The sequence below is a fragment of the Pyrgilauda ruficollis genome, unplaced genomic scaffold (genome assembly GCF_017590135.1).
Source record: "Pyrgilauda ruficollis isolate IOZ18807 unplaced genomic scaffold, ASM1759013v1 scaffold7, whole genome shotgun sequence".
Lineage (NCBI taxonomy): Eukaryota > Metazoa > Chordata > Aves > Passeriformes > Passeridae > Pyrgilauda > Pyrgilauda ruficollis.
In genome coordinates, this window is record NW_024528821.1 from 4,225,795 (window position 1) to 4,252,402 (window position 26,608).

The 26,608-nt window shown below is 55.4% G+C and overlaps 1 protein-coding gene across 1 annotated transcript in view; it reads left to right on the plus strand.

Moving 5' to 3' along the window:
- The window catches only part of EFNB1 (ephrin B1), a 48,941-nt gene extending 23,204 nt beyond the window's left edge, over nucleotides 1-25,737 (plus strand). Inside the window, exons 2-5 of the mRNA XM_041485068.1 lie at nucleotides 5,713-5,990; nucleotides 19,163-19,255; nucleotides 20,200-20,328; nucleotides 21,281-25,737. Of these exons, the coding sequence (XP_041341002.1) occupies nucleotides 5,713-5,990; nucleotides 19,163-19,255; nucleotides 20,200-20,328; nucleotides 21,281-21,669 (889 nt within the window). The 3' untranslated portion in view covers nucleotides 21,670-25,737. The remainder of the gene's footprint in view (nucleotides 1-5,712; nucleotides 5,991-19,162; nucleotides 19,256-20,199; nucleotides 20,329-21,280) is intronic.
- The last annotated feature ends 871 nt before the right edge of the window (nucleotides 25,738-26,608 follow it).

Genomic DNA, 26,608 nt, shown 5'->3' on the forward strand with positions numbered 1-26,608 from the left:
ATAGAGGAGCACATGAAAGGAGTGGGATCTGAGAGCGTGGGGGTTCGTGTGCTCCTATTTACCCTCTTGTGGTGATGAGCGGTGCGATGGACGAGCGAGAAGGCGACAGATACAGAGGGAGGAACCTTTTCATTCCACTTGTAATTAACTTCCTTCCACGGAGTATCTTTGTTCCCAAGAGCTGAATGGGGAGTCAAATAGGAGAAAGGGGCTGTGCCTCTGTGTGCTGGCAGCACTTTGGGGAAGGACTGTGGATGTTGGTGGTGTGCTGGGATCAGTCAGGTGGGCCTTTGGGATTAGGTGTAATTCCACTGGCTTGATTGCCATCCGCTCTGGAGATGTGAAGTGAGGTGGGTGAGGGCTGCTCTGTCTCACTGAAACCTGGTGTCAGCAGGAGAACCTCTCCCTGTCACAGGGGGTGACTGATGTTCTCAGCTCAAGCTCCCTGAGGACCATGTGGTTGTCCCTGTCTGTTAATGTTGTTTGACCTGTGACGTTCCACTTCACTTAAATTAGGTTCGAGTTTTTACTACTGACCTCTTAATTCTCTTTCTTGACGAAAATACAGGTTTAGGCAAGGGCAGAGGTGGCTGGGTGTCACTAAGGGAGCTTTGGATGAGCTGTGCAGGGACGCTGCAATGGCAGGAATGTAATGTGGCTCTGCGACATTGGGGTCTGGAAAACAGCTGTGGGGACAGGACTGATTCTTCTGGCCCGTGGCAGAGAGTCCCCACCAGCGCCTGGGCATGGCTGCTGTGTCCCAGGGAAGCTTGGACGAGTGAGGCAGAGAGGGGAGGATTGGATTTGTGTGTGGCTGGGCACCAGCAAATTGCAGGGTTCAGGAGTGTTTTTCAGGATCCCACACCCAGTTTGAACTCGGAGCTTTGGCTTTTTTACTGGATCTGACCCTTTCCCATCCCTTCCCTGAGGAGATTCCTGGTGGGTGAGAGCTGTGATCCGTCTGGAAGGACTCACATGCTCTGTTGGTGTGAAGAGCTGGGCCCATGGGGGCTTCAGCTGCCCAGACACCAGGAAAACCTCCCAGCTCCTGCAGGTCTCGCTCTGCCGGGCACTGTCAGCCTTCCCTGCCAGACATACACGTACTCCATATAAGATCCAGTTATTTTTGGATTTCTTTGAAGCAAACAGCATTTAGCATATGTCATCTTATATGTATGTCAGCATCGGCTTTAGAACATCTTCTCCAAGGAGAAGGTTCTTGGGAAATGTTGTTCTGTTTCTGCCAAGCCTGAAATCAGGTGAGGGGCATCGTATGCTGTAGATGTGGGGAAAGGTGATGCTGCCCCAGAGGTTTTGTGGTTGATGTGGTGCAAGAAGTGCCTGGATCCTGGGAGAGAGCAGTTGGAAAATGTGTCAACCCATTCTTTTAAAAAATTGTATTTTTAAGCCACTTTTTTTGTCTTTTCTAACAAAGAGGTGAGGGACTGTTGGATTTTAAGGTTCCAGATGACTTATCTACAGGACACTTGCATCTGTGGGATTGCTGGGAATGTGGTGGCTCATCCACATCTATCCATGTGTGCCCATGTGGAGGAGAGGTGCCTGCATGGGAGGGGGATGTGGAGGAGTGGGGTATCATTCCCAGTATAACTCCTGATCTTGTTCTGGCCAACTTGCTTGGTTTTCCTCCTTAGTTTGTGTTCTTCCTCCTGTCCCAGCAAACCCTCTCTGGGATGCCTGTGACACTGGGTCCTGACTGAGTCCATGGCTCTTCCAGCAGGTCCCACCTGTAGCCCCCCAGTCACTCCATCAGATCCTGTATTTTGGACCCCCAAGAGGAAGTGAGGGGGTCTCTGTAAGGGATTGGGGACCCCACCAGCAGCCCCCCAACTCAGGGCACGGGAGAGGCTGCACTTTAATCCCATCTCCCTGCTCCGGCATCCCGGCATCCTGCTGCCAACAGAGCTCCCGTTGTTTACCCAACTCAGAGGAATCGGTTTACAAGGCTCACAAATCCCCTTTTCACCTTTCCCATCAGAAAACACCTCCCGAAACAATGAGGAAATTGGACGCTGCCACCTGATCGCTCCCAAGGAACCTGCGGGGCCGGGAGCTGGGGGCCTGCAGTGGCGCTGGGGATGGGGATGCCTGCCTGGGATGGCCGGGATGGTTCCCGGGCTCTGCAGGTGGGCAGCCACGGATGCCACCCAAAAATCACCTCAGGGGCTTTAAGGGATGAAGCTGCAAGCCCTCTCCACCTGCTCAGCTGGCAAAAAAATACTTGTTTTAAGCTTTAGCGGCTGTAGTTAATCCTTTCCATCCCCTTGGACACCAGGAAGAATGATGCTGGGATGTTACCTGTGAACTGGTGATGGTGCCAATCACAGGATCCCAGATCAGTTTGGGTTGGAAGGGACCTTAAAGCTCATCCAGTTCCACCCTCTGCCATGGACAGGGACACCTTCCACTATGCCACATTGCTCCAAGCCCTATCCAGCTTGATCTTGGACATTTCAGGGATGGGGTAGGAATAAAGCTGGAGCCATTATCCTCTTCCTCCTGCATGGTGGGCAAGGTAGAGGAGAGTGATTCTTAATGCTGAGAGTTGTTTCAGCCTTAAGGTTGAGCTAAGTTTCACTTTTTCTCTTTTTTTTTTTTCCCTTCCCACCATAAAACAGGGAAATCAAGCTGTATTTTCCAGAGGAACAGCAGATTCCCCCTTCCCTCCCTGAAATTACAGTGGGTGCTCTGAGGGCACAATGATTTCCCTATTAATTTAAGAGTTGCTCTGTTCGCTCCTCCGGGTTAAGATAAATCTGAAGACATGTCCTTGTGAAGACAAGTCAAGAGTGTAATTCCTTTTTGTCTTCAACCATCCCTTGGAACTAAAATACCTTGTCTCCAGTACTGGCTGAAATCCTGTGTTCAGGCAGCATGTGACAATTTTTGGACGTTTTTTTCCTCTCCTTTTCTTGTGATAAATGTTGCTTTTCACTGTGTATTTTAAAGGAGAATTTCCCAGAGAACCAGCCTCTGGCATAGTGGGAGCTATTGTTGGTCTTCCCTAGGACGATCATCACAAGCTGTTCTTGTGACAAAGCAGAATTTTTGGGAGAAATAAAGGTCTCTGTGTGTGGTGAAAAGCTGGAAGAGCTGTTTAAGGGGTTCAAGATACATGCCTCAGGTTTATCTCCTCTCCTGTGCTGCCCAGTCTGTCATCTGGAAACGGCCCTGCTGTTAGAGAAGAGGGGAAATGGAGGAGAAGAAAAATGAGGAAAACTGGAGGACAAAGGGAGAACAGTCTGTGTGCAGGTGGGACTGTGGCTGGTGGGGAACAGCGGTTGGAGGGAGCAGCGCAAAAGCTCCACGCACAGGGAGGTGGATTTGTCTTGCTCCGCGTTTGCGTGGATCCAGAAGATGTTGAGCTAATTCCCAGACAGCAGCTGTGTGCTTCTGGAGCTGAGACTGAGCGTTCGTGGAAAGGATTTGCCTCCTTGTTTTATCCTTACATAAACCTAAGGTAGACCTTGGTCCTGAAGTTCCTGAGATGAAGAGGTGCCAGCAGGATGTGGTACTGGGAGGTTCTCAGCTCCCTCGGTTTCTTCGTGGCCCCTCCCCTGCTTACAAATCCATTTGGCCTGATCCCAACAGGCTGGTGGCCCAGGGACCAGTTGGTTTGCAGGTGCTGGCCAAGGTTTTGGCCACAGAGGTGTGATAGGTCCTCCTGGTATGGAGATGAGGGTGGATAGGAGCCTTCTCCTCCTGCTCCGGCGGTGCAAGACATCTGCTTGACTTGTTTGTGGCTTCCTGTTTGGCATCTTCTGGGCAGGAGGGAGCTGGCAGGAGCTGGAGGAGGGAGCTTGAGTCACTCCAGAGTCCTGTGCCAGGAAGCCTCTGACTCAGCCCAACCGTGGAGAAAGGAGTGTGGGATCCAGCTGCCTCTCGGGGTGGGAACCCGTGCAAGTGTTCACTTGCGCTGCGTGTCTGCGGCCGGGCGGGGAGGGAGGGACAGGGGCTGCTCCTGCCTCCTGCTCCCGCTCCAGCCTTGCGTCAGGGCTCTGGCCGTGGGTGGGGAAACCTTTATCGCTCCCAAGCCTTTGGAAGTGCGTGCTGGCCACTGGCCAGGTGACCTACTTGGTAGTTTGAAGCAAAGCATGGCTCACCTGCCGGCAATGCCGGGACGGAGGCGGGCTCTGCATCCCACCTGCGTCCCTAAAGACCCTCCAGGGGCCAAGTTTCCCACTGTTTCCTGGTCACCTTCTGCCTGAATTACGACTTGTACAAAACTCCCTGCAACCTCACTGGTGTGCCACTGGTGCTAGGGTTGGGATGATCCCAACTGCCCTGTTGTGCTGCTTTGGGTACTACTGGAGCTGATGTGGTGGAGCTGCAGCCAGACAGGGAGGATGGACCCATAACCCCTCTAAATCCAGCTCCTTGATGGGGCTGTGCCTGCCATCCCTGTGCCGTGCTCTGGGTGCCTGGGATGCTCCTCTGACCTGGCAAGCTGCAAGTGAGGTGCAGATGATGTCTGCTTGTCTGCCCTGCTGCTACAGCTGGCACTGAGCTCCAGAGCCTGTGCCAAGGGCACTTGGTGGTGCGTGGGCTTTGGCTCTGCCTGCCTGCTCCAGCCCAGCCTGTGGATCTCCTAGGCTCCTGCAGCCAAAGGCCTGGTGCTGGTTCCAGCTCTGTGGCTTCTTGCTAAGACTTGCATGGAGCCACAAAGCAGGTTGGTCTTGTGTGTTTGATCTTCCTTCCACGAAGCCTGCAGCTCCAGCCGGAGCAGCTGGCTGGGGGAGAAGGTATCCTGGCCCCATGCAATCTCCGGGGTGGGCTGGGGCAGGGATGGGCTGTGTCTGACAGCGGAAGGGGAAGCACGGCCATGCAGCCCTGGCAAAGTGCTCACTTTGCGTTTGCCGTGCCCAGATTACGTGAGGGAGTTGCAGCAGAGATAACTCTGCAGGAAAATCCATTCCCACCTTATCTCCCATCAGGAATGCTTTTAGTTGCCTACATCAAAGTAGATGATCTGCTTCTTCCCTCCTTGCTGCCCTAATCCTCTCCTTCACGCTGAAAAAAACCTAATCAGTGCCTTGCCCCACCATAACGAGATCCGAATGTTAATTATCAGCATCTTGCCTTCCTACCCTTCCCAATGCCCTGCCTTCCAGCCCCGAATAGCTTTCCTCCCTCCTTGCTCCTCTCCATCCGGTCCTCCCACGCTCCTGGGCACGCTGTTGAGCCTGGCTCAGTAGAAGTTGTCCTGCAGGATGCTTCCTTCCCTTCCATTTAAGGACAGGAATTCCTCAGGGAGCTGGGGCGTGGACGGGATCCCTCCCTTCACCCCATTGTCAGGACTTCTCCCTATGCCTAATTATTGCCTGTCCCTGCAGGAAGCTCCTTGCCTGGCCGTCGGGCAGAGCCGTGGCGTCTCTCAGCCCTTTGTGGGAAGACTCATTCCCGGTTGGATGCCAGGCTTGGGGCCGGGAAGGGTGCCGGTACCCTTATCATGGCTGGCGAGTGGGACTGACCCAAGCCAGCCCTGATATTGTCAGCAGGAGCCTGTGCTGGCTCCATGCACAGACTGGGATGGTGAGGGAAGAGGAGAATTTGTTTTCTGTGTCAAAACCTGTCTCTTACAGAGGGGGAGCAGCAGAGCTGAAGTGCAAAAATGGTGTCAGAGTGGGGTGGGCTGGGCTAGTGTGGCTTCTGCTTCAGCACGTGGTAACCTCTTACCTTCCTCTCTTCCAGGTTCATGACTGGGAAGGGGCTGGTCATCTACCCAGAGATTGGGGATAAACTGGACATTATCTGCCCCAAGGCGGAGCCGTCCAAGCCTTACGAGTACTACAAGCTGTACCTGGTGAGGAAGGAGCAGGCAGATGCCTGCAGCACTGTCATGGACCCCAACGTGCTGGTGACGTGCAACCGGCCCGAGCAGGAGATCCGCTTCACCATCAAGTTCCAGGAGTTCAGCCCCAACTACATGGGCCTGGAATTCAAGCGGCAGCAGGATTACTTCATCACATGTGAGTCGCCCTCCTCTTCCTCGCTGCCAGCCCTGGCTCGGGAGGGCTCGGGCGCCTGGAGAGTGTCACCAGGCGCTTGTGTGTGACTTGGCTGGTGCAGAGAGCTGACACGGACGGAAAATATGTCCCGCTGGATGGGAGCAGGGGGAGGAATGTGTCACTGGCCGAGTGGGTCACCAGTCCCTATCTGGCTGCTCTGCTGTGTCCCCTGCCCTGCTCATGGCTGGGAGCAGGAGCACATCCCCATCTGGGGTCAGCCCTGGAGCACTGTCATGCCTGGAGCCTATTTTTTGCTGCCATCTTTGCTGGAAGTGTCACGGCGTTTTCTTTTGGGGCTGGGGAGAAAGAGGAATGGTGATGCTTGTCCTTATTCCTGGGTGTTGCCTCCAAGAGCAGCCCCAGCACCGGGAAGTGCTGGTGGTGTCCAGTGTGTGATATGATCGAAGTGGCTGAAAAATTCTGTACACTGACTTGTTCTGTTTGTGTCTTGGTGCACCATGGCATTTTATGAAGGGGAGTGAGAGGAGGCTGGAATTTTCTTGGGGCCTGTGGTCTGTGCATGCAGGGGATTGCTGCACAGAAATATATCCCCTTTTGCCTGCTCTGGTGCGGATGAAGGGGGAGCTCAGCCATGTCTGGGCAGCACTGCCAGCTCTGTCTTTGTCCCCTCCCCTCCTCCTCAGCCTGGCTGTCTCTGCCTGGCTGGGTGCACTGCAAAGGGCACGGCGGCCACGGCTCAGCTCCCCTCGCTGCGTGCCGTGAGCTCTGCGGCGAGCGGCTGGCACAGGGGTCACTGCCTGTGTGGGAGCGAGCTGCCGGCCGTGGGAGCGGTGTGTTCCCGGCTGGAAGCAGGGTATTTTTAGCCTGGAATCTTTGGGAGGGGGCAGCAAGGCCATGGCGGGCAGTGGAGACAGGGAGGCTGTGCTGTAGCATGGTTCTGTGGTGAGAGTGTTGGTCTGGATGTCCCCAGCAAACCTGGCTGGGGTTGTTGGAATCTTGCTGCAGAATAATTTGGAATAAACCTGATGCAGAGGAAGCAGCCGGGCCTGGCTCTGGCAGGTCAGCCTTGAGCCCTCATCACTTCTGTCATGGCAAATTTTGCCGGGTGGTGACAGGGGCTCGTGGGGGGCTCTGTTCCCTGTGTGGCCGTGGAGATGCCAAAGTGGCTCCTGCATGGTCAGCCAGGGAAGTTCTCCTAACAGGAGGGGTGACAGCAGTGATGACCTGGCACCACAACCTGCAGAGCCAGCTCGGCTCGGTGCTGGCAGCGACTGTGGGCTCTGCAGGGCTGAGTCACTGTGGCAGGGCCAGGCTCTTCCAGAGCTGTCACTGTCACTGTCACTGTCGAGACATGGGGATGTCTGTTCTATGTCACTTGAGAGGCACCAGCTTTGAAGCCATTGTGGGCAGGATACCCTGGTTCCAGCCCAGATGCCCCAGATGGGCTAGGGATGCCAAAACCCCTGGCACAACTCCCATGTAGGCTCCCATCTCCCTTACCACAGCTGCACCAGCCTGGCTCTGGGATGGCAAAGTTCAGCCTTTGTGCCATCCTTCAGCTATTGGAAAGCTTGATTAAATACAAGCTTTGCCTGCAGTGGGCAAAAACTTGGAAGAGAAGCCAAAGTGCCGGGCTTGGGTCAGCCAAGCATCTTGAAGCACTTGGTCAGTGGCTCCTCTGTGTTTGGGGGTCAAGTTCAAGCACTGACATAGTCATCAAGCTAATGAGGGCTGAAATTGGGGTCCTCTGAGCTGCAGCCTGTGGGACTCTCAGGCTGCAAAGAGCCCTCAAAGACAAATAGGTTCCCCAAAATGAACTCAGGAGGTGAACAAAGCACCAGGAAGAAGAAATATGGGATCCCTCTTATGGTAACCATCAGGAAGGTGGAGGCAGAAGGATTTACCAGCCTCTGAATTACCCAAATTTTAAGGAGCTGTTTTGCATTTCACACGAAAACTGAAGTGAAAATCAACCTCCCGGAGCTTTGGGAGGTGCTTTCACAAGCGGCCGCCGGTGCATTGCCGACTCCAAACGCGGCTCCCGCGGGGCCCCCGCAGCTTTGAGCCGATGCCAGCTCCCCTCCAAGGCTGCCAGCACACCTGGGTCACTGCAGGTGACTGGCTCCGGCTCGCTGCGGATCCGACGGGACACGCAGCCGGGATTTTGCAAACGGTGTAGCCCAGGTTGGGAAATCCCGGCTGTGTGTCCCGTTGGATGTTGGGCTGAGCCTTTTAAACTTTTTTTTTAATATAAAATCCTATTTATCCTCTTGTTCCCAGTTTCAGGCTGTATAGGGATACAGTGAGCGGGGTGCTTGGACTATCCCTGTGGGGTGCCCCCTCTCTCCTCAGGGGGCCGGCAGTGCCCTCTGCCCCTGCCTTGGACCGTTTCTGACTTTAATTTCTCTTGACTCCTCCAAGCTTTGATGCGAAACCCCTCGGAGCTGGGAGCTGCCAGCTGAACTTTGGCCCCTGGGTGGGCTGAGGATGCTCCTGTGATCTGGCCATACCCTCTGCTGAGCAGCCCCAGGAGTTCTTTCTGCCAAGAAATAAAATAGCCAAAAAAACAAAGTCAAAAGTCTCCTGAGCAGACCACCCACATGTTGTCTTTTTTTTTCCCCCCCAATTTTTCTCCCCTCCCTTTCCCCAAGCTTTGCCTGGACACACAAAAGGGTTTTTTTCTCCCTTTTCATTTCTAAGCTGGGGAAGCAATGCTGGAGCCGAGGGGAGCAGGGCGTGTGCCACTCATCCCCCACCTTCCCCAGCAGCTGGAAAACCTCCTCACCGGAGCTGAGGGGCTTCCCAGGGTCCCTCCTATTCAGGACTACTCCTTGCCATTACTTTGGATATGCCAAGCCTTGTTTAGGGACACTTTTATCATGGAGGGACATGGCCCCAGCCCTCGGCTTAGCAATGAAAAGGCTTTTGAAAGCTGCTGTTCCCTGTCCCCGTCCTCTCTGGAGCCTCACGCTGACCCCCTCCACACCAGCTCCAGGCTTTCCTTAAAAGCATCTTTGCTCCTGGGGATGGATAAGGAAAGGTGATGCTTATTCCTGAGGCTTTCCATAATGAACAAGATGCAGCAGCATCTGCCTGCAGGTCTACGCTGGAGACAGAGTCTGGGGGGGCATGTGGGACTCCAGCAGGACATGGGCACCATCCCCAGGATGAAGTGCTGAGAGGGTGAAGGAGCTGGGAATTTAGTAATTGTGTGTTTTATGTCATGATGTGCTGTGGTGTCTTCCATCCCTGGTCCTCCTGCGTGTTTCCCTGCTTGCCTTTGGTGTCTGGGTGTGATTCCCTGTCCCCAGTGTCCTGTCCCCTCCTTTCAAAATACTTCCCACCAGAATAGCCTCCCCCCTGCCTGGTGCCTGCAATCCCGGGATGTCGTGGGCAGCTCCAGCCCCACCATGGCTTATCCAGCCCTGCAGGTTCAGCTCCCTCCACCTCCCCTCCTAATTCACTCCAGCTCCTAATTGCGTTTGCTGCTCCTCTTTGAACTTGCTCCAGTTTTACTATCTCTGGTAATGAGGTGCCTGGATAGAGATCCATTAATCCCGGTGTCCTGGCAGCAGGGTGACGTGAGGAGGAGCTCCTGGAGTGGCTCCCTGCTATCCCAGAGCTCTGGATGAGAGAATCAAAGAAAGTTTGGGTTAGAAGGAACTGTTAAATGTCACCTAGTCCATTCCTGGAATGTCCCATCCCTGGAAGTGTTCAAGGCCAGGTTGGATAGGTCTTACAGCAACCTGGTTTAGTGGAAGGTGTCTTTGCTCATGGCAGGGGATGAACTGGTTGGACTTCCATAGTTCCCAGTTTCTTCTCTGGATTTTGGAGCTGGTGGTGGTCCTGGAAGCCCCTTCTGTGTTCAGTGGGGTGTGGAGACCTCAGCCTCGGGGTGCACTCCCAGCAGCTGTTCAGATGTGGTGGTGCTGGTGCTGAGGTGTTCTTCCAGGTGTTCTACCTCAGTGTCCAACCTGTCCCATGAGCCTCTTTAAAGCACAGAGTCCTTGTTTGATGACAATGCTGAAGGAAAAGCAAGGTCCTAGTAGATGTTTCCTCATAAATCCGACGCATTTGCTGTTTATTGTGAGTCCTTAAGCCCTTCAATCCATTTTTGATGTAATAATGTCCGTAATCCAATCCAACACTTCTTGGCAGCAGGATGCAGTGAGAGCGGATCTATTACCCTGAGTGTTGTGTTAAAGCCCTTGTCTTGCATTTCTGTTTTTAGATGCAATTAGTCTTAACCTGGCAAGAGTTATTTGTTGTAAACCATCGCTGCTGCTGCGATGTGGCTTCGTCCCCGGGCCACGCTCCGTCAGCGTTTTCCTGCAGCTCAGCATGAGGAAGGGGGTCACCTATACCCTGCCAGCTGCCAGGATCATCCTTCCTCCTCAGGAGCTTTTCTGGGACACGTTGCCATACTCGCTTTTCTGGCTGTGCTCCTCTAGCTTCCGTTGGTTTGGGAAGCCTTCAGCCTGTGCCAGTGCATGTGTGCGGAGCTGCTCGCACTCCTTCCTGCATTCCTTGGGATTTGATAATTCCCTCCCTGGTTCCTTGGGCTGGGGGCTGTGCCAGGGGGGGCTTTGTCAGCCTGCCAGCTCTTTGCTGATGCCATTTGAATGTGGCCACTTTCATGTACTCCTCATGCTCCTTCCCACAGCTTGTTTGGTGGAGGGGAGTTGAAAGCCCAAGGGCCGTTTGATGCCATGATGGGAGCTGTGAACTTCTGCTGATAAAACTCCAATTAAGCGGCTTCCTCATTCTTCACCCAAAGGGGCCTGGCTTGCGACACACCCGGGCCAAGCAGAGCCAGCCTGGTGGCATCCATCTGGTTTTGGGGCTTTGCTGCTCCATTCCCATCGCCATCCCGCTGGGAGCCGCTGGCAGGGATGGTGATGCCGCGTGGGAGCCGCTGGCCGGACACAAACGGCTCTAACGGTGTCCTGCTCCCGACTTCAAAGCCCGGGCCCTGGCCATGTCAAACCCAAATAATGGCCCTTAGACAACATGCGGTTCCTTGTCTTGCAGGCTTGTCTGAAGAGCGTGACCACAGTAAATGTGATTTTGTTGAGCCCTGTCCCTTAAGCCTCTGCCTCTTTTCTCTTCTCCTCCTCCCTCCTGATCTTTTCGGCTCAGCGCTGTCCCCGGACAGCCCCTGGCAGCTGATCTCATGGCTCAGCCTTTCATGGCCCTAATAGGGATGAAAAGCCCCCTCAGAAAGGGCCGGTGTCCCGGGCCCGGCCGGGAGGTAAATACCCCGTGCTTTGATCTGCTCTGGGGCCAGGGGGGCCCTGCCTGCCACAAACCCCCGCCCAGGGGTCCCTGCCTGCCATAACCACCCACCCAGGGGTCCCCATGCCCGCTCATCTCCCTGGCTGCTGGGCAGCCCAGCTCTGCCTACAGCCCTGGCACAGCACAGGGCTCTGGAGCTGGGCACTGGGTGCTGTCTGCCTGGGAAATTGGGCTGGCTGCATCCCAGGATGCTCTTCCCCAGGAGAAATGATTTGCAGGAGCATCTCTAGCATTGTCACGACCCCTTTAACATTGTCACGACCCATTAGGAGAAAACAAAACATGTTTAACTCCTCAGTGCTCCTGAACACTTGAGGTGACAGTAGAGATGGCAGGGGTGATGGCAGTGAAGAGATGACATCTCCCCCTGCATCACCTGCCTGATCCTGCTCTTCTGCTCTGCCCTCCTGTTCCTGGGACACTGGGAATCTGCTTGTCCCCCCCAAAAAGGGTCTCTTGGCAGCTGTGGTGGGAGGCTCACACCAGAGCAGGTTTTTTGGTGCATCCCATTTTCTCTTTCCTCATCCTGGCTCTTCCAGCCCCTGCTCCTCTTGCCATGTCTGCAACAAATCCCAGGGCATCTCCTGGAGCTGCAGCTGCATGGATTGTGGTGGACCTGGCTCTTCAGTGGTGGTCACCACTGGTCAGTGTTCCTCTGGGACACTGAAAATGATTAAACTTGGATGCTTTTGGATTAAATGTTGAGTAGGAGACTCTTAAGGCAGAAAGAATTTCCAGCTTGATGAGGAATTGAAACAAATCCTGGCATGCTGGTGTGGCTGGGAACTGTGCATGGATAAGTGCAGACAGTTACTTCCTTGGCATATTTTTTAAAATGACCATAACATCAAGATGCTCTCCCTGGGCTTTTCTCCTGGGGTCCCTATTGCAATCCACTGCTCCTGTGGTGCTGGGAAGAGGCTTGTTGGCATCACTGCAGCTCCAGACTGGTGTGGAGGGGTCTGTAATGGTAGGTGCTGGGATGTGGTGGTGGATGCTGGTGATGGTGGGTGCTGTCTGTCAGACCAAGAGCTCACTGGGCACTCCAGGAAGCACCATCACACTTGGATCCTGAGACGTGCAGGGTGCAGAGAGTCTGACATTAATGAATTGTGACATGCCACCCTTTTCCATCCTTAATTTCTAAGGATCTGTGTCTATCTACCCTTCAGCCAGGCCAGCCTGGGTGGCGTGTGGCACCTTCAGCAGGTCACCTTTCCAGGGAGGATTGGAGTCATCCTCCATTCGAAGTCTCTTTGCCCTGGAATTGATGTTTTTGCTGCTGCTGTGTAATTCCTGAGCTCTTTGATCTCACCTGGCAGTGTGGAGTGGGAGTTACGCACCTCATGGAGAGGGGGCTGCAGGAGCAGTGGAATCTGGGGGTGGCTGCAGTGGGATCAGCTCTGATTTGGGGGTAGAGAGTCCCCTTCCTCCATCCATTACTCAGCAAGGAGGAAAATCCTTGCCTGGAGAGTCAGGGGTTTATTGGAAATTTCCAAACCCTGTAACTCAGCGTGTTGCTGGATACTATTTGGTCCATGCACTGGTGTCTGCATGGAGCAGACCAGTTCCTGAGGTCCTGTCATGCAATCCCCAAGAGCAATGGATCATCTCCTGCTCCAGTTGTTGTGGGGTGCAGCACTGGAAGCCACAGGTGATCCTACTGTGAGCCAGCCTATGGTAGGTGCATGGTCATGGTGGGAGCAGTGCCTGGACTGGCTCCTCTTGCAGGCAGGGGATTATTTGCAGTTCTGGGCCAGGAGTTTCACCAATGTCACCTCCCCAGTCCCAGAAGTTCCTGGTGGTTATGCAAAGCTTGCCTGTAATTGCAGTGGGGTTTCCTTCTGGCTGTCCCATAGCACCAGGGCTGTCCCTCCCCACTACCTGGCACCTCCTTGGCTCCGTGAGCTCTACCTGGAGCTTCCGGAAGATCTGCACATGAATCTATCCCTCTGTCAGCCTCTCTGTCTCTGGTCACCTGAAGTTTTCTCTGAGCCCCTGGGAGTGCGGATGGAAGCCGAGCTCAGGTGGGCTTACAGCTGGGGGATGGCACTGTCTGTCTCCATCCCTTTCCCAAAAGATTTCTCAGTCAGCTCCCAGAGGTTTTGCTGCCTAACAGGAGAGATTTACACCCTGTTAAAAGGCAGTAAGTGGTTTCCTCCCCTCCTGCTCCCAGCAGGGCTTACAAATGACTCTGGCAGAGCATGAGGTGGGGAATTATGTGGCACTTTCCTCCTGACCTGTCTCCAGTTGCTTGGGGGCGACCACAGAGACTGCACAAATCACCTTCCTCTCCCAATGATGTGCTCTTTCTTTGGAAGGGATGGACAGAACTGAAGACAAAGGGTTTATTTAGGGATGTGGTCCTCCTGTGCTGGGCAGAAAGCAGGATGGACACTGGGAGTTTCCGCAGCTCATCCACACAGACAGTGTTGATGATAAAGGACTCGAGTGAGTCACCAAGCTGTGGTCCTGCAGCCAAGATGTGCTTTCCAGCCTGGATGAGGTTCCCTGCAATCCAGCAGTGACTCTTAATTATGACACTAATTAGAGCTGGTTATAATTTTCCACCAGAAAGCTGTTTTAATGGGAAATTAGCTTTTCACTTAAGCATTACTTGGGTAAAGTGTCTTTTTCCAGTGGATACTTCAGTGTTTGCCTGCTCTCCTTTTGCCCCAGGAAATAATGGAAGAGAATGGAACTGTAGGTGGTGAGGATGAGTGTGGTGGGTGGTGTCCTCCCTTCTTCCAGCTCTAACTGTGTTTGTCCCTCTGCTCTCTATAAGGCTAATTTAACCCTTTAATTTGATTTTGGGAGTGCTGACCCTGGCCAGGGAAAGCCAAACCCCATCACAGACAAACCCCATGTGATGGTTTTCATTCCTATTTCCAGCAGTGCATTGGAACTGGGGATTTTCCCACTGTGTTTGCTGGAGCAGGGAGTGTGGGGTGGGATGGTCACATTCCCAGCTGCTGCAGCCACAGGCTCCTCACCTGCCCTGTACAGCTGTGGGGAGGGACACAGCAATCCCAGCTGGCTTCATGGCATGGGCCTGGGCCTGGCAGTGCCCTGATGCCAGGGAGGAGAGCTCCACAGCTGCCCGTGGAGCAGCCCCATGGCCCTTCTCTCTCCACGCCGGACTGTGTGGCTGGAGCAGCTCTGGAGCAGCTCTGGAGCTGGCAGGAGTGGCTGTGAAACCCAAGCCTTGCACCTCCTGCGCTGTGCGGGGACGGGACAGGGCCGGGCTGGCTCACACAGCCATTTCAGGGGCTGCAGGGCCCCTTCCCGGCGCAGCTGCCTCAGCAAGGCTGGGAGAAGGCTGGGAGAGGGCTGGAAGGCGGCTGCCGGCCCCGCTGGCAGTGTGACAGCATGGGGTGTGCTCCCTCCGCACAGCCCCTGCCCTGGCGCTGGCAGCAGCTCCAGCCAGTGTGCTGGAGCTCAGGAGAGGGGCTGGGGGATGTGTGCAGGGTGGGGGACTCTGTCCCCACAGTGGGGCTGGCTAGGAAGTGACACTGATATTAATATTAATAGTACCAATAACGGGATGCTCTGAGCCGGGGCTGCGTGGCCCTGATGCCTGGGAGGAGCAGGAGGAGGAGGAGCAGGGGCTGTAACCAAGCCGTGCTCCCCGGAGGCCCCAGGGAGTTGGTGTGCAGTGGAGCAGGCGGCTGCCTCTGCTCTGTGACCTGGAAGTGGCTCCGTGTCCCCTGGGGTGGCAGCCCTGCTTGGGATGGGGAGGAAGGAGCTTAGTGCCCGTGGTGGGTTGTGCCCCAGTGCAGCACTTCTGTGTCGATACCACGGTGCTGTAAAACAGCTTGAAAGATCTGGAGAGGGGAGGTGGCAGGAGCTGAGATTGTATTTGAATTGTGGTCTGCTTGTGGATTCCTGCAGGGATCTCTGGCAGTGTCCGAGCACATCAGAGATGTGGGAGGCACATCTCCAGGGTGACCTGTAGGGGCTCCACCTGTGCCAGGAGGGGCTTTCAGCCCAGGGCTGTCCAGGCTGGGCTGAGGCTGCTCTGCAAGCTGCCCCTTGCCCCCGTGGTTCTGGCAGGATCGGGGTCAGGCTGTGGGGCACTGGTGGGATGTTGCTGCCTCTCCTGAAGTGATGGAAACACGAATCTTGTGCAGGTCTGGGGGCGAGGGGGGTGCTGGGGATGGCGGCCGGGCTGCGGCCACACCGTGCCTGGCTGGGGCTGGAGCAGGGCTGAGCTGCACAGATGGAAGAGTGATTAAGAGCAATAAAAGGAAGGAGACTTGGATTCGCTACAGTCTCAGCACATTAATTGTGCTTTGGGGCCCAAATCATAACGCAGCCCTGCTAGAGGGAATCCAGCAGAGAAACCAAACATCTCACTCTGGCCAAGGCTGACCATTTAAGAGACCCTTGCCTTCATCTCTTGCCAGGTATTACTTCCAGCGTCTCCCATCTGCCAAAACCCGAGTTCTCCTTTGAAATATTTTTAAGGGAGGGAGAAAAGCTCTGGTGACACCGAGTGCTGGCGCTGGGGAGGCAGCAGGGACAGCACATGGCATTGCTGGCTTGGAGATGGAACCAAGGGGTTGTTGGGGATCTCAGCCATCTGTCCCAGCTCCATGGTGTGTGTCACTGGGCTGGATGGGCGTGTGGGATTCCAGGAGTGGAGGTCCTGCCTGGCTTCCATGGTGGCTGAGCATCTCCTCTAAATTGACAAGCAATTACATGGTTAATGGTATCACTGTTAAATCCTCATCACTCAGCAGCCCAGGGCTTAATGCTCCATTAGGGCAGAGGCATCTGATGGCTCTCTGGGCTGGGAGCAGCCTTTGGAAGTCAGCCTTTGGAAGTCACTGGCCAGAGGTTATTTTTGCTCTCTCAGTCCTACAGCCAACCTGTGAATCCATCCAAAATGGAATAAGGCAGGAAAATGCTCCTGTGTGCTCGGTGTTGCTGTGTCTGGCTGGATTGAGCCTTGCTGGTGTGGCATGGGGAGGTGACAGTGTTGTTGTTTGAGACCTGCCATTTCCTATTCCATGGGTATTCCCAGCTCCCTGCCTGGCTTCCTTCATTGTGTCACAGCTCTGCCTCCTGCTCCTGCCCTGCAGCTGCCTCTCTGCAGCTCGGGGCTCTCCCAGCTTCCCTGCAGCCATGCCTGTGGATTTAACATTTTCCTCTGTGGGTTGCTGACTCTGGATTCCATCGACAGCTCAGCATTGGTGGTGTCACCACAGCTCACCCTAACCGTGGCAGTGAGTGGCACAGGCACCTGAGGAATCCATCAGATGCCACCAGGATCCCAGTCTGGATCCATTGGAGCTGGGCTGAGCTGAGCCTGGAGCCTTCTGCTGGAGCTTTTTCCGCTGGGAAGCAGGAAACAGAGCGGGAGGAGCAGCTCTTCATTGCCGAGCTTCACAGGGAATTGCACTGGAGGAGCCTTTCCCAATGGATCAGGGACCTGCTGCTCTCACATCTCCCTGCCCTACATGTTCACATCAAATTCTCTGGACTGTGCACCATTTGGATGGATATGGGGATTTAAGATTTTGACTTTTGGAAGCCCAACCAGCTGCATGGAGCATCCAGCTTCTCTCCGGCCTGTTGTGGATTTACACGGAATGTGGAAGCTCATGTCCTTTTTTCCAGAGGCCATTCCAAGACCATCACTGTGGGTTTTACAAATGTTTTTCCCTTTTTTTGTTCCCTCAAGTAACTGCTTCATTTTTCCACATGGTTCCCTCTCAAAGCTACTTTCTCCCTCACAATTTCAGTGGCTAGAACAAGAAGAAACTTTGTGTCCAAGTGTGGGGTGGGAAGAAGGATGCTCAGCTGTATCCCTTTGTCCATCCCTGTGGCTCCAGCTGCGCCCTCTGTCCTCTTTGGACCTGTATTATTTTTTGTTGTATGTGGATGGAATGTCTTCATAATTATTTGGAGGAACTGCTGCCTTTGTGGGGTCTTCTGGTTTCCCCCACTTGAACCACGCTTGCTTGTTACCACATTTTGTTATAATTAGTTAATTATTTATAAATCAGGCTTCGTGAGGCCTCACAGGGACTGGTTTTTACAGACTGCCACCTTCTCCCTGGATGGATGAGTCTCTTCGAGATGCAACAACCCATGGCATGGAGCTGGGAAGCTGGGAAACTATTCAAGGAGCTGTTTCAGGGCTGTGAGCTGGGATGTACCTGCTGATTTCACCCCCAGACCGGCGCCTCCAGCCTGGGAGAACTGGGCTGCCGAGCTTTCTGCTGGAGTTCCCTCCCGGTGTGTTTTTATGGGGAGGCTGAGCTCAGGTCCATCCTGTTTGGATTCCAGAGAACTCGTGCAGGCTGTCGGGGGCGTTTCTCCACATTCCCAGGCATTTGCGTGGGGCTTGGTGCTGACAGTGCTGCTGTTGGAAGGGCTGCCAGCAGATCCCAGCTGGATGCTCCATCCCAGCTGGATGCTCCATCCCAGCTGGATGCACAGCTCCATCCCAGGAGCCGCTGGCAGGGGGGACCCTGCTGCAGGAGAGGTGATAACTCAGCAAATGGCCCAAGGACTTTCTGATTAGGAAAACATTTGTTGAGGTTTCAGGCAAGAGCCTTGATTGCACAGAGGTGTTTGGAAGGAGCTGATGGACTCGGAGCCTGCTTCCTGGAGGGATCTGGGTGTGCTTTCCAGTTTATCCCAGCGTGGAGGCTCATGGAGGCACCCAGCCTCCTGCTGTGGGAAGGGGAATGTGGAAACACATTGCTCTGTACTCCAGCTTCTTCCTGTCCCCTCACCAACACTCAGCAGGGTCCAGTGGATTCATCCCAAATTTCTGTCAGTCACCTGCCCTCCCAGACCTGCTTTTTGGATGGAGGCAGGAATTGGGCTGCACTGGGAATGTGAAACGCCAGGCCTGAGCTTTGGCCTTGAGGCTCTGGGAGGTGTTAGCTGCACTATGCTGGCCAAGTCCTGCCTTGTGTCTGGAAAATTATCCCTGGACTCCATGATTCTCCATTGCATTTCCTTCCCCAAGCTGTTGCTGGTTTCCCTGCTTCCCTGGATGAATTGATCCCTGTGGTTAGATTTGGTGGAGCACTGGGATGCTTTGTGTTTGCCGTGAGAGAGGGAGGTGATGGGTGGGAACTGTCCTGATCCCTGGGCAGATCCATCTCCATGCCAGGGACAGTGGCCACTGTGGGGGTCTGGTGGGGTCAGAAACCAGTTTTTTTAGTCTATGTAGCAGAATCTGCCATTTAGGTGCTTAATCCTGAAATCTTTGTGATTGGGTTTATTTCTCTTGTGTCCCCCCTGCCCTGAGCCCTGCAGAGGGCTGGAGGAGGGGGGAATCTTCCCTGTGCTCCCATGGGACACAAGGGCTGAAAACTCCGTGCCAGCTCCAGCAAAAAGTTAATGTGAATTTAAGTGACTTCTGCCCTGCAATTAGAGCCCCTGGAGTCCACTGGGGCTCTGAGTTTACATTCTTCACCGAGGCACAGGGTGTAATTAGAGATGTATAATTTAAACTGTGCATATGCAAGTGTTCCCATTCTGCACCAGGAGCAAAGGAAATTATCCAGGAATTAAAGGGGGAGGAGGGTGCAGGCATGGAGAATGGCTCACTTGTGTGGATGTGGCAGTGAGAGGAAGCTGCAGGGATCATGTCCTCACTGCTGCAGGCAGATTTGGAATGGGCAGGAGCTGGGAATTTGGAGGGCTCCAGACTGGAGTGTGAGGATGTGGCTGTAATGGGGGGTCAGGAGTGAATCCCTGGGGTAGGAGGTGCCAGGGGATAGCTGGGACCTCCTTGGTAGTGCCAGGGGACAGTGTGGACCTGCACAGTAGTGCCAGAGAACAGCAGAGAGCTGCCCAGCAGTGCCCTTCCAGCTCCTAGGAACCTGTCTAACATTCCCTCTCTTTTTTTGCAGCCACTTCCAACGGCACGCTGGATGGTCTGGAGAACCGGGAAGGAGGGGTCTGCCAGACACGCTCCATGAAGATTGTCATGAAAGTGGGGCAGGGTGAGTCCTCCTGTTCCCTGGGGTCTTGCTGCTCCCTGAACCAGGGTCCCTGCTCCTCTGGGGGATGTGGGAGTTCAAGATTCCAGGGAAACTGAGGCCAGGCCAGCTGCTCCTGGGAGCACTCCTGGGTTAGTTCAACAGAATTCCATTTTTGGGATCTTTCTTCCTGCCTTTTTTCTCCTGCCAACATGGCGCATGTGCAGAGCACTGGCATTGAAAGGGAGCGATTGTTCCCAGTTACCTCATGGGCCGCATCCCAGTGGGAAGTGAGCTCTACACAGGACCCATGAGCCCTGCAAGTGTCTCGGGAGGGCTGGCACAGGCAGTGCTCCTGTGACTTCCTTGGTGTCCAGTGGGGGATTGTAGCTGGCCAGGCATCAGGAATTGGGCTTGGTGTATCTCAGCTCTGGAGGCCACCAAGCGCTGAGGACTCTGGTGGCAGTGGGACATCAGGGATATCACTAACATACTCTTCTCCTGGAGTTCCTGCTCCCCACCACCTCCATCCCAAGCTGCTTCCCAGCCCCAGCGATGCCCCGGTCTCATTTCGGCTCCATCTCGGATGCGCAGCTCCTGATTCTGCTTCTCATTATTGTGTTTGCACGTTGGGGCCAATATTTATAATAAACAGGCAAAGCTCTGCTGCAGCCTTGGCCTCCTGCCTGCCCTTCCCTTCCTTTCCTCCTGTTGCCCGAGCAAGAAACCTGTCCCAGCCCACGCACGGGAGCTCTGAAAACAGCAAACCAGGGAATTAGGGTGGGGACCTGCTTCCCACAAGCCCTGGAGCAGCTCAGCCTTGCTCTGTTGCTCTCGGCGTCTCCCAGTGCTCCTGTGCCCCATGGGAGTGCCTGACAACTGGGGGCACTTCTTTAGGGGGGGAACAAGCAGCTGCCTTCCAGGTTGGACCAAGGCTTCTCATCCATCCCTGCCCTCCCCTTTCCCAGATCCCAACGCAGTAATCCCAGAGCAGCTGACGACGAGTCGCCCGAGCAAGGAGTCGGATGACACCCTGAAGGTCGTCACGCAGAGCCCGCGCAGCAAGGTCCCGGCGGTGGAGGAGCCTGGCAAACCAGGTGGGTATTCCAGGGATCCCCAGGAGAGAGATGGGGCTCTGCCTGTCCTGGGGCCAGTGAAGGACCTCCAAGTTAAGCTTGTTGCGCAGATCCCAGGGATACCAGACTCTCCGGATCCGGGCTCTGGATGGGCTTGCCTTAAGTGCTGTGTTCGTCTCTGCTGTCCTGCTGCTGTCCCAAGCCCAGGCTGCAGAGCAGCTCGGATTTGTTTCTCCAGCTCCTGGCAGAGCTTGGCAGAGAAGTGCTGTTTCAGCACTCTTCCTCCTCCTCCTCCTCTCATGTGTTCCTCACAGCACATCTGAGAGGGCTTGGAGGAGGTGAGGTCCTTGAGTGTGAGAGCCCTTTGAAGGTGGTTTCCTGAGTTCCTGACCCCTCTGAGAGCAAAGTGGAATCAGATGAAGCTGGGAAGTTTTTCTTTTCTTCCTGTCTGGATCAGCCTCTGAGCACTGCCCTTGCAGGGTCTGCGGCTGCCCCAGCCCAGGGGTCAGTAATTGGAGACGAGGGGGCTCTGGGTGTCAGGGCCCACGTTCACCAGGGTATCCTGGTCTGCTGTGAACAGCGATGGCTCCCCAGGTCTGGAATAGTGTCACCTGGGCACGATCAACACTCTGCTCCATAGCCTGGGAGATGGGAAGGGGAGCAGTGGTGCAGGATGGGGAACAGGCCAGGTGGTGCCCTCTCTGTGGATGCTTGGGGCTCCTGCCAGTCCTGCCCAGTCCTTCCCAGGGATGTGTGGGTTTGACTAGGGTGGGAAGGTGAGCAGCAAGTGCCATCCCCTTGGAGGTGAGGGGCTCCCCTCCTTGGGAGTACGGCAGGAGAATGTTATGCTGAGTTTGGGGGGCAGAGAGGGGCTCCAATGAGCAACTCACCCTCCTGCTCCACAGGTGTGATCCATGCATGGACAGAGCACAGATGTGGCAGCCTCTCTGACCCATCTCCCCTTGCCTTGCAGGCTCCGTCAACCAGGACGGCCAGGAGACCCAAGGTCCCAGCGATGGCTTCCTGAGCTCCAAGGTGGCCGTGTTCGCGGCCATCGGCGCCGGCTGCGTCATCTTCATCCTCATCATCATCTTCCTTGTTGTGCTCCTGATCAAGATCCGCAAGCGGCACCGGAAGCACACACAGCAGCGAGCCGCAGCCTTGTCCCTTAGCACCTTGGCCAGCCCCAAATGCAGCGGGAACGCGGGCTCAGAGCCCAGCGACATCATCATCCCCTTACGGACTACAGAGAACAACTACTGCCCGCACTACGAGAAGGTGAGCGGGGACTACGGGCACCCCGTCTACATCGTGCAGGAGATGCCCCCGCAGAGCCCAGCCAACATTTACTACAAGGTGTGAGGAGCAGCCTGGGAACGGCCGATGCAGCAGCGCGGGAGCGCCGGGCGCGGGGCTGGCGCCGCAGGGAGGAAGCGAAACGTCCCCCGGCACGGCGCGGGCAGCGCCGGGAGCGGCGCCGGGGAGCGGAGGGCTCAACGCTCACGTGCTGATTCTCCCCTTTGTATTTAGTTTTGTAGTTCTCAGCTTTTGTAATCCCGAGACTCTGAGGGTGAGCCTTCAGCCTCCTCCTCTTCTTCTCCAGACTGTGGCCGGCCGTGGGGGGCGGGCGCAGTGCCTTTCTGTGCTCGGGACACCGCTGGCAAACCCGGAGACTCCACCTCCCCTTTGTGGTTTGGGATTTCCCCGCGTCACCCCTCCGGCCCTGTGGGAAGTGCCCGCCAGCGCCGCAGGGTCCCGGAGCCTGGAGCGACGCCGGGGCCTCGGTCCCAGGAGCAGCGAGCGCACAGGGGGATGAGGAGGAGGAGGAGGATGCTTTGCCATGGTGCCAAGATGCAGACAACTGTGCAGGGAGGAAGCTGGCAAACCCGATTTACTACTACTACTATTATTATTATTATTATAATTATTTTAATTTTTTTGTAACATTTTTATTTTTGTGAATTCCGGGTGGGACTCTGGCCCGCCACCTCTGGGCACAGCCATCACCTCCTTCCAGCACATCATCCTGCCGGCCACGGGGCAGATCCCGCTCCCCCCACTGCCCCTGGAAACTTTTGTGTTCGTAGCTGTTGACTCTTGTTTTAGTCTCTTTATAAAAAGAAAGAAAGAAAAAAAATTTCTATCTCCACCCTGTCTCAAGCGTTCAGTGCACGAGGGGCTGGACACTGCTCCTGCCCCACGCAGAGCAGCCGTGGCCTGGCAGCTCTTCCCAACCCCTCTGGAGCATCCCACTGTGGAAAAAAGTCTTTGGCTTTCCATTGGGCTGTGGCTGAGCCTGCTGGAAGCAAAGTAGGGGTGGCAGGGGTAAGCTGCAGCCCCCTCCCAGGCTGGGCATACTGCAGGTGATTGTCCTTGGAAAGGAAAACTGGAAAACAAAGGTTCCCAACTTCCAGCTTGCGCCAGGAGTGTAAGGAGGAGGCTGATGCTCGGGATTGGAAGCCCCCAAGAGGCTGGAGCAGCAGGCTTGGCTTGGTTGGGAGCTGAGCCAAAGGCTTTTCCACCCTCCTGGTTTACCTGAAGGATCCAGTTCCCCTCGGTGGGACCTGCTTTGGGGACCAGCCCCACTGTGCCTGTTCCCTGCCCTGCTCCTGGTGCAGGAGCATTCCCTGTCCTGCCACCTCCCGGGGGTCCCACAGCCCGGGCTCCCCTGCCCTTGCCTTGCCCATCTCCCGCCCAAAACTGGGAGGGGTTGAGCCTGTCTGGTGGGATCATTCCCAGCTTCCTCTTCCCGGGAGGAGCCAGTGATGCCAGTGAGCCCGGCAGGGCTGGCAGTGCCCTGTCACTGCCTGTCCTCGGGCTGTCCCCCCTTCCTCACGTTCTTTTCCTTCCAGCAGTAGCTGCTTTTGCTCAGGGAGCAGGAGTGGGGCCGGCGGGGCTGTTCCCGCCTGGGCTGTTCCCGCCTGTCCCCAGGGCCCCGAATCCCGCCTTAGGAAGTGCCCAAAGAGCGAGGGAGCTGCTCTGCTAAAGTGCCTTGACAAGGAGCGGGCGGGGGCGGGGGCAGAGCAGGGACGGGGCCCGTGGCCTGGGAGGATCTGGTGACTTGGAGGGATCTGGTGGCCCGACGGCTGCGCTGGGGTTTGGCCCAGAGCGGGATGGGAGCATCCTGTGGTGTCACGTTGTTGGGTTTAGGGCAGGAATTTGGGCCTGAGCGGAGCGAGGTGTCCCAGCTCCCCTCCTGCCCTTGGCATCCTGAGGTGGTTCTGCTTCCAGGGCCCCAAACCGGCTGCTTCCCTCGGGAGAGATGCACCCCGGTGGGTGCTCCCCACTATTCCCCATCCCAGCACTGCTTCCCCCGTGTAGCACCTTCCATCCCTCTCTCCTCTGTGGGATCCACTGCCCATCCTGGCCTGGGAGCCGCCCCCACCAGGACCCCCATTCCCCGATGGGGAAATCCCAGAGAATTGTGTCTTAAAAAAATCCCCTTTCCCTCTTCCCTCTGCCAAACCTTAGCCTCTGTTTCCCGAAGTGGGAAGAGCCCTGGCTGGGTGGTGGTGGCAGTGGTGATGGTGACAGTGACAGTGGAATCTGTTAGGAATAGTGACTGGAGTGGAGGGGGAAGTGAGGGGACAATGTAGTTTTGGTTTGGTTTTGGTGGAGAAGGGACAGAGTCTGGCCACAGATTGTACCAAAAGTGATCTGACAGTGCTGGTGGCTTCTCATGGTGGCTGTCCCCAGCTGAGGTCTCCATCAGTCCCACTCCTGCTGCTGGGAACAGCTGCAAAACATTGTAAATATGTGAAGAAAGGGTGAAATCAGAACTCTTGGTTTTTGCTGAGCACCTCGGGCTGCTGGGTCCTGGATCAGAGTGTGTCCCTCGGGTTCTTTTCTTGGAAAGCATTGAAATTTGGTTGATTTTTTCCTTTTTAATTTTTTTTTTATTTTTTTGTTTCCTCCCCCCCTTCCTTTTGTTTGTGTAAATACTAGTCTTTTTTGGAAGAAATAATGTAAAGATGTTTTGTATAAACTCCGAATTATTTTCTGGTTGCTTTTTCTTAGAAAAACAAATGAGAACTTAAAAAAAAAAGATGAAAAAAAAAGAAATTTTAACCACAAGAACGGGTGTAAAACATTGTCATAGAGCTCAGCCTGGAGCCTGTGGGCTGTGCTGGAGTGTGGGAACTGCCGGGATCGGGACTGGGGACCTGCCCTCGATATAATGCAGGATCAGATGGGCTCCAAGCAGAGAGTGAGGCAGGAATCTGGGATTCTATTCCATTCCAGAATCTGTGGCTCATTCCCATTGAGTCTCAGAGCTCTGAGCCCTGTCCTGGCCATGGGCAGAGACGTGGTGATCTAAAGGGACATCAAATTTATCTGCTTTCTTATCTTTAACCAAAAAATCCCTGACTTGGGGATACAGAACTCAATGCAACATCCTGAGATCCTGCTCTGCTTTTCCGGGCCTGTGGAGCTGCTCCTGGTGCAGATCCCTTTCCCAACTCTCCCGTTTTGTGTTTGCCTATTTTGGTTGCCAACTGCCAGCTCACCATGGCCCCATCTCTTCTTGGTGCCAGGGCTGGGCTGGCTTCTCCTCAGCCATGCCCACCTCAGTGCAGGGTCCCTGCCCAGGGGTGGTGGCCACGCCTGGAGCCATCTCTGGTGTCACGTGGCACTTGTCGTGGGCAGCTGGAAGGCATCAGGGAGCCCCCAGTTCTCCCAGTTGCTCCCAGGAGCTGGGCTGTGAACCTGCATTATATTGACAGAGGCTTTCTGGGAGGTTCCAGAGGTGCTGGAGCAGGGATGGACATCCCTCTCTCCATCCCGGCAGCGCCGCGCCCCGGCACGTCCTTACCGCGCTCCCACATTTCAGAGCTGTGCCACCTCCACATCCCACAGCGTCACATCCGCACCGTCCCTGTCCCGAGGGGCCTGGCCCTGCCATCAACCAGCCGGGGCTGCCGCTGCCCCACCCCTGTGCCTCTGCCAGAGCAGCCAGGCTGCCGGATTTTCCCTGTCCACCCTCCACTGCCCTTAGCCAAGGGTGGATACGGAGCTGGAGCCTGGATGCGGTCCTGGTGCGGGGCACTCGGGATGGGGCTTGGGCCGAGCAGGAGTGGTTGGGCACCGTGCGGGGAACCGGGCACAGAGGGAACCAGACCCCTCTGTGCTGGCACCTCCTCGGCTGCAGAGCGCATCCTGGCTCCAGCCTTGGCATCCCCATGCTGGTTGATCCTCCTCGGCTCCCGGTGGGGCTCCGGCGGTGCCGGGATCCCCTCGGCCGCGCTCCCGGCGCCGCAGATTTTCTTTCTTCGTGTCATGTTCCTGGTTTTGATTCCTTTCGCCTTCTCCCAGCTCTCCCGCCCAGTAGCATATCATTGGCATCGGTAACAGCTCTGTGGCAGCTGAACTCCATGGAGCCGTGATGGAACCTGATATATTGTTAAATAAAAGGGTTTTTTTCCTATGGAATCCTGGCTGTCTCCCGTGTGCTTTATTCCTGCCCTGGGTTTGAAACTGCAGCCTGAGCTGAAGAGATCTGGAAAGAGTTGGCTGGGGCAGATCCTCACTGGCTGGTCCTGGAAGGACCTGGTGGGTTTGGTTTGGTCAGGAGAAATTTGGAGATTGTTGTTCAATATTTACAGCATGGATTCAGGATTGGATGAACTCAGGGTTGGATATGGATGGATATGGTTGGGCACTCCATAGATACGGTTGGACCTTGTGATCTTAAAGGTCTTTTCCACTCCAAATGATTTTCTGTTTCCATGGTTCTGTGCCTGCAGCTGGAGGCTCCTGGAGACCACTGGATTCCCCTCATGTTTGAAGGGCTGCTCCTGTGTTCTGGAGCTGGCAGAGCCTGGAAGCTGCTGGTGGCACAGGACAGGGATGTCCCACTCCTGACAGGAATGAGCCTCCACCAGACAGGCACAGGGAAACACAGGAAGGGAGTGAGGCTGGCTCCTCCTCACCCTGGAGTTGCTTTAGGAGAGGATGGAGTCATGGAAGTTCCTGCCTGGTGCAAACCACACCTGTCCCAGTCCAGGTTGTCCTGTCAGGAATTGGGGGTGCTGGATTCTGGGATGACCGCAGGGGTATGGGAGGAATGAGTCTGGTTTTTGGGATCTCAGAGTTAAACTGGGGCCGAGGCACTGACAAGAGAGGCTGGAGAAAACTCACCCAACCTGGAGGGGTGAGGTGAGCCTTGGACATGGAACACAGTGGGATAGTTTGGAGCTGTTTGGGCTCAAGCAGAACCTCCGGGACCATGCCAAGAGCCTGCTGGAGAGAGCAGGGAATGCTGGGATGGGGGTCGGGATAGGGGGGCCCTGGGGTGCACCAG